General features: G+C 42.1%; 1 protein-coding gene across 1 annotated transcript; it reads right to left on the bottom strand.

Moving 5' to 3' along the window:
• Positions 1-2,935: 2,935 nt before the first annotated feature.
• On the bottom strand, positions 2,936-9,257 carry SELENOM (selenoprotein M). Its single transcript, XM_089502470.1, has 5 exons — positions 9,141-9,257; positions 8,906-8,941; positions 6,430-6,464; positions 4,717-4,795; positions 2,936-3,100 (listed from the first exon to the last, which is right to left on the bottom strand). The coding sequence occupies exons 1-5, from the start codon at positions 9,255-9,257 to the stop codon at positions 2,936-2,938; spliced, it is 432 nt and encodes a 143-aa protein (XP_089358596.1).

Genomic DNA, 9,257 nt, shown 5'->3' with positions numbered 1-9,257 from the left:
AGAGGGTAGCTAGTGAGAAGGGGGGGTAGGGAGAGGGTAGCTAGTGTGAAGGGGGTGGTAGGGAGAGGGTAGCTAGTGAGAAGGGAGGGTAGGGAGAGGGTAGCTAGTGAGAAGGGAGGGTAGGGAGGGGTGTAGATAGTAAGAAAGTTTGAGAGGGGGTAGATAGTGTGAGAAAGTGGGGATCTGATGGGGGAAAATGCTGTCCCCCCCCAGATTTTTAGGGGTTCCTATGCCCATGACCCCAGGGTATTTCAAATGGTGGTACTAAAGATGGGGCTGGTGCTCCAGTAGGAGCGGATGGAGGTGTTTTTTTTTAATATAATTCTCATTAGCATAGTTAATGCCCAGAATTTAAGAAATGCTGGCATGTGAATCGGGGTCAGGGCTAGCAGCACGGCACTGCTGGGCATAGATGTTGGATTGGGAGACAATGTCTCCCAAGACATCTTCTCCCCAAAACATCTGCGCAAACTGCAATGGGGTAAATCCTGTAACATCAATATTAATGCAAGGAATTGCAGTAAAAGGAGGGATAACTGGTTTATACCTAATAGGCGCTACCCACTCCTCGGGTGCACTGCCACTACTTGTGGCAGCGGACCCAGCAGCCAACATCAAAATCTGACTCTGTCAGTGGCCTCAGAATCTGAGGCCAAAAATTCATACACTTCCTCAGCAGTATACATGTGCTGCATCATAAAATAATGAACCCCTAGCCGGTAAAATAAAAAAACAGCAAAAAGGTGCTGCTGCTATAGGATCAATCCCTAAGGCCTGATCTACAGCAAAGGAGGGGTTCATGGTACCTAAAAATAATAAAATATTAAATATAAAGTATAAAAAAATGTGGATAAAAATAAAAGTGCACAAACGGCAAAGAAGTGCTGATGTGCAATATCACTGCCTAAGGAAGGGGTTAAAATAAAGAGGGGCTCTTATAAGAGCCTTTGTGGTGAAAAGTTTATATTTTATAATTTTTGGTAGAAGTGGAATACCTGCTTTAGAACACGATCTGTCTCTCTCCCTCACTAAAAGCAAGTGATGAAGGGAAGCAGCTCTTTACCAGTCAAAGGCAAAGGTTTATAAACATCTGATTGATCTTTAGGCTTGGGGTGTCAATCACTGGATGCTGATGGCATCCAGCAACACCCCCCGAGTGATGAAAGTGATTTTGTAATCGCTTCTGAGGCTATTGCCAGGAGAAGGGCAGTGCCATCTTGGAAGGTAAGTTAACCATGGCAGCACCCTGCTGCTAGAAGCTTTGTTTAAGAAACAATCAGAGGTTGTTTTTTCCATTCAGTTGGTGTTCTTGAAATGCCTTGATATCGGCAGCATGGCGGCGCCATATTTAAAAGTCCTGACGTCTTTTTTTTTTTTTATAAAAATGCTCCCGGGAGCGATATAACGTTTCTGAACTGATTTAAACCCATGATGGTTTAGGGCAGTCAAAGGTCGTTCTCAGTTTTTGTACTAAATAATGTAAAAATGTCAATGGGAATATAGTCCAAATATATTTCTTATATGAATTCATAGGTCTGCCAATAATTGTGGCACACATATACTTCACTTTTGTTTGTAAAGCTGTTGTGTTTACAATTGTTTGATATCCCTGAGAGCCATGAGTATTTTTTTTTTAAAGAAAAATCAAAAATCATTTTCACAGCATTCTTTGACCCCCCCTACCACATGAAGTTAGTTGGCCGTCTGAGACAAAGCGAAGCTTCTCCATGACATTCTGGAAGTTTGTCCTGTAGATTGTGCGTGTGTGTGTTTCAGTTTCTGATCAGTTAACCTTAAAAACCAACTTGGAGCCTAAATGCCCCACAGAACACTCAGAGGAATAGATTTTTGTTTGTATTGTTTTATTGAATCTTTTTCATCAGGAACATTCTCCATTTGTGTACTGCTGGAACCTGACACTACCTCATCATCTAGACTGTTTACATCAGTTCTCAGCTTGGAAGCTTTACAGCTGAGGACATCATTCATGTCCTGGTAGACGAGGCAGGCCAGATGGAGAAGTTTGCAATAGCTGTGCACGTAACAAGGTATCAGTAGTCCATCCAAGGGTAAGTTACCTATACTCAAAAGCTGGGTATAAAAATCAGCAGCCCAAACAAAATATTTGTACCAATTCAATGTCATAACAGGCTAAGACCAGCTGGTGGCCTACCAACACAATTTCAAAAACAGCCCTTGTTGGCTAATGTCCCAAGTCAGCGCATTACTAACTTGGCTGGCTTTATTGTGATGCAGTGTTTAGTTGTACGTCTGCTCTTTTTTATATAATTAAAAATAACATGCATTCATGAATCTAATATTTGTTGTCTGCAGGATTAAGCAATGAAAAATATCCAACCATTTTCGCAATGTCTGTTGTGTGCGTGCGTGCGTGCGTGCGTGCGTGCGTGCGTGCGTGTATGTACGTATACACACACACAATTGGTCTGGTTACATTGTGCAGGTCTTAAAAGATTAAGAATTTGTAACCAAGGAATGGACAGATCACAGGTTCCCATTTTAAAACTTAAATTTGGTGTTTCCCTGTTCTTATGCACTCAAAACATGGCTCATTGGAATGTGCTAGTGACAATTACACACGCTTTAAGTGTCAGGTATTTAACGATACGCCACTCTGCAAATAGGTATTCTGTGCAATAAACACAATTTAAAATATATATTTTTAAAAAAAGACTAACGGTACCCGAGGAATGTCAAAACAGTGGCTGGAAAATGCAGATTGACAGTGTTACAATAACCCTGTTTTAGGCCAGTTTGTGGCAGGCCTGCAGACTTATACTACAGTGAGTGAATTGGTACAAATCAATTTATCATAGGCTCTGATTTCCCCCCCAGTAATCTCTTCTAACCTTTTCAGTAAAATAAGAACTTGCATTTAAACTTAGCCCTTATAGCAGATAAGACGCTAACTGCACTACAGGTCATCTTTGGCTCCTTCCTCTTGTGTCTTTGCGATTCGTGCTGGTGCCATCTGGAGCTCAGGTGGTACCGGGGCGTCCCTGCTCTCCTTCTTGTAAAACCCTAGGTCTTTTAATAGCTGGTTAATCTCGTCTCTCTTCATTTCACTGAGTGGAATGCGCTGTAATGAGAAATATATAGCAATGGGTAAATTGTAACTCCTAATGAATTTCATATCCGGAGTTCCCATTTTTTATGTTTCTACTTTCAATTTTTATGAAAACATGGGCTTTTCTTTTTTGTTTATGTACATAAAATGTCTTAGTAGTATCTGGGCTCTAGATTTGTAAAAGTTTACATTCAGTAACCTGTAAAGCTCAAAAGAGAGGTAATGAGGTAATATGTTCTTATAACACAAAATGATGTAAGATTTGACATCTTAAGAATTCCGGATTAGGTATCTGCTTGCTCTGAAATTAAGCTCACTGATCTCTATATTACCTTGGAGAGATAACTGCTCTCTCTAACATTATATTTAACCCTACAAGTCAGCTGTGTCACCATAGCACACATGCCAATCCAGGCTTAATATATCGACAGAAGTAAACAAGGCATATTCCATCTCCAGGGAAAATGAACAGCATATGCAATTACACTCACAAACAATATAATGTCTGTTTTCTTGTGCGGACCCATGCGTGGGGTTGGCCCAATGAAAGGTATCAACTCTAAGACACTACCTGCTCAAGTTGTAATTGTGTTCTAATTATACAAAAAAAACTATTAATAATATTAAGACTAAACTGGGTCATTTTTGTGTTAAAACTTTCATCATTGCACGGGTAATGCCACAAATATAAAAGATTTCGCTAAATCAGCACATAAGACACAATAACTGTACTCTGAAGATCTGGGGTTTCTGAATCCTGGAGTCTGGCAGCCTTTCCTACAATTTTGGCTCCTAAAATAAGTGAATGCACTCAAACCTCACAGGATGAACGCCGCCCCCCCTTCTGCTTGTGTGATCATGGTGTGTATGCCAGGTATGGATATTTACTCTCAAACATAGTCCCAGTCAGTGGCCAAGTTTCCCTTAAATGTCTGAACACAGGTGGTGATTTGGTTTCTAAAACGGGTCCTGTTGTTTAGACATTTAAAACCTGCACTGCGTTGGTGTACCTGGATTCCGGCTTCCCAGTACGAATCTGACGCATGAAGTTATTATAGGAAAAGTAAACAGCTTTTTCTGCACTAGTGTTGGTATATGTGTAGCTGGCAGGGCAAAGACTAGCTGTCCAGAAGGGCTACTGGTAGATGGGGCAGTGAGATAGAATCGAAAATAATTATTTAGTATTACTTATGCCAGATTAGCCATTTTAAGATGAAGACTAATCAATTTCAGCTTCTGAGGATGGTCTCCCATGGGTACCTTTTGGAGTATGTATAATTCATACAATGGCAGATTTAAATGAATTCATTGTATGGCTTCAGTAATGCCTTGCAACTACATTGGGCCTGAACAGCCATGGAAATCACTGAAATGATTTCCCATGTACAGAGCTTACCTTTCAGCTCGACATACTGCAACAATGGTGAGAACCAACAGTGTTTGCCGTGTCAAATTGTAGCAAGGATATTATCAAGGTAGCATCAGAAAGGTAGTAAGAAACAGAAACCCAGATTGATGATCAATATTTCACACATCTGAGGACGGTAATTGTTCATAGAAACAACGATTGCAGGGATGACAAGGTGTTTACAGAGATGACTAGGCAAACATCACTTTCCTTCTCTTACCTCCAGCTCTTTGTATTGGGCGGTAAGTAGTACAAGTTCGGGATCTGCTCCAGGGATATGCTTCATTTCCAGATTGTGACTGTGAAAAACAGGCAGGTCAAGGACCAAATGAAGATAAGATTCCTGTTCCTTGGGAACACTTACGTGATTTAACCCAGGGCTTGACAAATTTGTTGTGAATCTAGGCGCCAGGTAAAAAAGTTAGGAGCCAGGATTTTTTTAAACTAACAGTTGGTTAGGGGTGAACGGATCATCATCAGCCCACTTACAAAACTCACAGCGTTTGACCTGGAAGCACCCTCAGTGCTGTTTTTTTATTATTATTAATTTATTTATTTTTTTAACTCTTTCGATGCTGATGTTCCATTGACTGATATTTAGTCCCCACAAGCTTGTGGGGGAAAATGTTAACCCCTGCAATGCCACGAATGTGTCATACACAAGTGTGGCATTGAAGGGGTTAACGCTGCACTGTCGCTCTCATGGAGCGATCAGGCAGCAGGGGGGTGTTGGGGCTGGTGTCCAAACTCATGTGGAGACCAAAGAACCTTCTCCCCTGTCCCTGAAGCTGCCTCTGGCAGCTGGGACTCAATTGCTGGTCTATAGACCAGCCATTGCAGGGAGGGGAGTCTTTGATGACTGCTGTAGGCTTCCATGCCTACAGGAATCATCAAAGTCTGCTTCAAGTCTGCTTCCAGGCAGACCACCAGCAGCAGAGCCCCGTACAAAACGGGAATTAACCCCTAAATGCTGCGATCGCGGCATTGAAGGGGTTAACGCTGCACTGTCGCTCTCATGGAGCGATCAGGCAGCAGGGGGGTGTTGGGTCAGGTCCCCACACTTGTGTGGGGAACCAATCAACACACAACCCCCTTCCCTGAAGCTGCCTGTGGCAGCTGAAAACACGATTGCCGGTTTTGCAGCAACCGCGGTTTCAGCCTACAGGATCACTCCGTGGGAGTGATCTCAGGCTCGGGGGCGGGCTCTGAGTGGCTGTGCTGTCTGCCCAGACTCCTGGGCAGACAGCAGCAGCAGCGCCCCCGTGTGGTTACTCAGCCTCTTACATCCACATTTTTTTATGGATGTAAGAGGCTGACAAAACCTAGGCGCCAGGACAAAATTCTCTGTCGCCATGGCGACCTGGCGCCTGGGATTTGTCGAGCCCTGATTTAACCGCTTAAATAAGCAGTTATTTCCAATACCCATAATCGGTTTTAATGAAGCAGTACTGTCTCCTGTCATTCTCTTCCTCACATGAACTTTATAATCTAATGGATGGATGAGATTGATAATAATCACTGTCATTACAGCAGCACTTCTTTTCTGTTCAATATTAAGTAGTTCTATGTTGCTATTCTCCCACGCTATTGGAACATGTTTTTCAACTCAAGAAATGGGTGAAGGAAGCAGTGGGTGTTCCTTTTGAGAGCAACCAGACAGTCCGTGTTAACACACCAAATCAGAAAGTATAACACAGTTGAAGGTGGTGGGATTTAATAACACCCTAAGGGCTACTGTATCATATACATACCATATGGGTTTTCTGCTCTTACTAGGTAATACAGTTTATCAGTATTCTAGTCAAAGATTCCAGTCCTACCAGAAACATCTGTAACTCTCAAAATACTCTGGCAGCTAATACTTCTGAAGTAGACCCAGGGCCACCCAAGTCCTATCTGTGTGCCACCAGGTTCCCAGATGTTTAAAGGATACTAAAGAGGGATGTCCTCCGTGACGAAAGCTTTCACCTGGAACACAGAACAATACACTGGTTTATACATCACAAAACACAGAGACCTTGTGAAACTATGCAATTTCATTGAAAAATAGAATTTCATGGCACATAGCAATTCAGTAATGATTCATTGGGTTATTCTTATTTTCAGGATAGCCATATGCCTGTTCCATGCATGTTTAAATTCCCTCTACCACTTCTGCTAGGAGGCTGTTTCACTTATGTACGACAACCTCGGTAAAGTACAATTAAAAAGCGATATAAGAACATGGTCCCAGATATCTATGCTGTTTGTATACGGTGCAAAGTGTGAAAATGAGAACCACCTTCCCTGTCGCACACCCACCCACACAATTCTATAGAGTCAACCATTACTTCTCTTCGCTGAGCCCATCAGTACTAAAGTGGCTCTTAATGTCCTTATTTCTTTTTCTGAACACCTGTGCTATTTTTATCTTGCTTTTTTTCACAGGCATACGGCTGATAGAATATGCAGGAAACCTTGAATATTTAATAGTGCCTGATATTTGCGATAGTTCTTTTTACTGGAATGTTATTCTGCGGCTTACAACTGTAGGTTATTGGGTTCTAGAAACATGCGGAAATATTGTTAATGGATTATAGTGATAGAGGTTATTCTGGTTATTCTATTTTCTGCAGGTACAAAACTTTGCTAATCTCATTAATATTTTATTTATTGTCCCTTGCAACAAATACGAACATTTTCACATCTCCTAATGCACATCATGCTTCATGAGAACTAAAGGTGACACCTAAATATGGCCATTCAACTGTGACTACGACTGACGAAGGTTTACGGCTGTTGTATAAAGACAGCAGATATATAATGGAAATTTATAGGACAGTAACAGCTGGATATTTGTATCTGACCATCTCCATTACGAAGTTCTCTAGTGCCAAGATTACTACAAGTCTGATATCCATCTTGGGTGTGACCAGCTTGTTGCCAACATGGGACTCTAAACAAGTACAGAGTGTGCCAAATACTCCAAATCTACTTTGCATTTGGACACGTGTCCTTTGTTCATAGACTTCCATATGTTACAAGCCTCTGCCTGGTTTCCTACACTTCGTTACAGACTTTGATGGTGCTATATAAAACCATAAATAATAATAATAAGACTGCAAATATTTTGAGCTGATTTATGGATTTATTTGGCCAAGCACTATAACGCCGTGGTTGTCCCAGGACAGCCTGATCATTTGAGAAGAATAAAGAACTTTAAACGCTGATCTTCCTGAACTGTATTTGCTCAGAGACCACAAGGTCTATTTACTAAAGGAGGGTTGTTAGAAGTGTTGTGATTTTTAATTTGCCAACACTGGTAAGTTCCTCCAGCAAAAAGGGTTGAGCTGGTCCATATCGTACATAATTCAATGTGTAAGGGGACTTTGAAGAAATCTTCATTTATATATACATTATACAGGGTCAACCACCCTCGTCTTACAGGAGGAGCTCACTGGGGTTGGACCTTCCTAATGTATAGTTAAATCCACAACTCTTCCGACAACTTCCTTTTTAGTGAATAAACCTCAATGGAATAGAATTATCAGGCAGTGTTAGGGTCCCTTGATATGACCCCTAGCACTAGACCTGTGCCCACGTGTATGCCAACATGCAAAATGTTCTTACCATATGGTTATGCAGCAAATCCTGTCAGACTGTTGTAAACAATATCACTATTAGAAGTTATTTAGAAATTGTCAACATCATTTAAAAATAACTGATGCCGCAACTATGGGTGCCAGCTGTCCAGGATAGGAAACCCCATTGTATGTTATTGCCCGTGACCTCAGGCCTTTGGGATTGTTGCTGTTCAGTTGTTTAACTAACTCCCTACAGGTAATCGGTCACTTTACTAAAACACATTGAAATCTACTGAATGAGCTTACACCCCCGACCTGAGCATCATTACGTAATAAAGCACTCTGGGACATATACAAAGGGCCTGTGCGAGTGTGACCAGCGGGTCGTTTCCACGGGTAGCCAAAGTGTCTGACAAGCTTGTGGGGCATTTAGTGAAACCCCCATGAAATGTCTGTAGCTGCCTGGCTTTTTTTCTAAGAGGGCCAGTGTCACAGCAACCAAATGTTCATTTAGTTGTTTAATGTAACAGTATGTATGTTCATAAATCAATAATGATTTTAATAATGGTACGGCAAGAACCACCGGCCAAAATGGCTATACGCCAGCTTTGTTATGAGTTTATAGGGTGTGTGTGTGCGCGCGCGCGCGCGCGCGCGTGTGTGTGTTCCCAATTTTAGCATATGTTCCCTTTGAGTAAGTGAGCTGCCCAATCCCCTTTCATCTATACACATGCTTCCCCCATACATGTACATGACACATGTATAGATGCAGCCTTTCCATACGACGTTTGCTGGAGCCGATTGGGACGGATGAGTCTGTGTGATAAGCAGAGTGCTTTCTCTTACCTCTTTCAGCCTGTTCAGCTGTCATCCCCCACATGACTGTGAAAAGAAAAAATGAGAACGATCAGGCATCTGCTCCTAAGAAGTAACATCTTCTCTAGCAGACTGGTTTATATACTACAAACAATACAAAATAAGCCCACCCATAGATCATTTTAAACGCATCCCTCCCGACCACCCAAAGACATAGAAATCCCGGCACCGGAGGCACACGGAGTAAACACGCTGCGATCCTCACCTCAACTTTGCCTCTTGAGATATTTTCCAACTTCTTCCAATCGATCTGGAATCCCAGCAGGGGCTGCAGGAGGCCTAACAGCAGCAGCAGCGGCGGCAGCAGCGGCGGGAAGCGCAT

Source organism: Sceloporus occidentalis, unplaced genomic scaffold (assembly GCF_023333645.1).
Source record: "Sceloporus occidentalis isolate IW3139 unplaced genomic scaffold, rSceOcc1.0.p SCAF_204, whole genome shotgun sequence".
NCBI classification, from domain to species: Eukaryota; Metazoa; Chordata; class Lepidosauria; order Squamata; family Phrynosomatidae; genus Sceloporus; species Sceloporus occidentalis.
The sequence above is the reverse complement of the archived record's forward strand: the minus strand, read 5'-3'. Positions and strand labels throughout refer to the sequence as shown.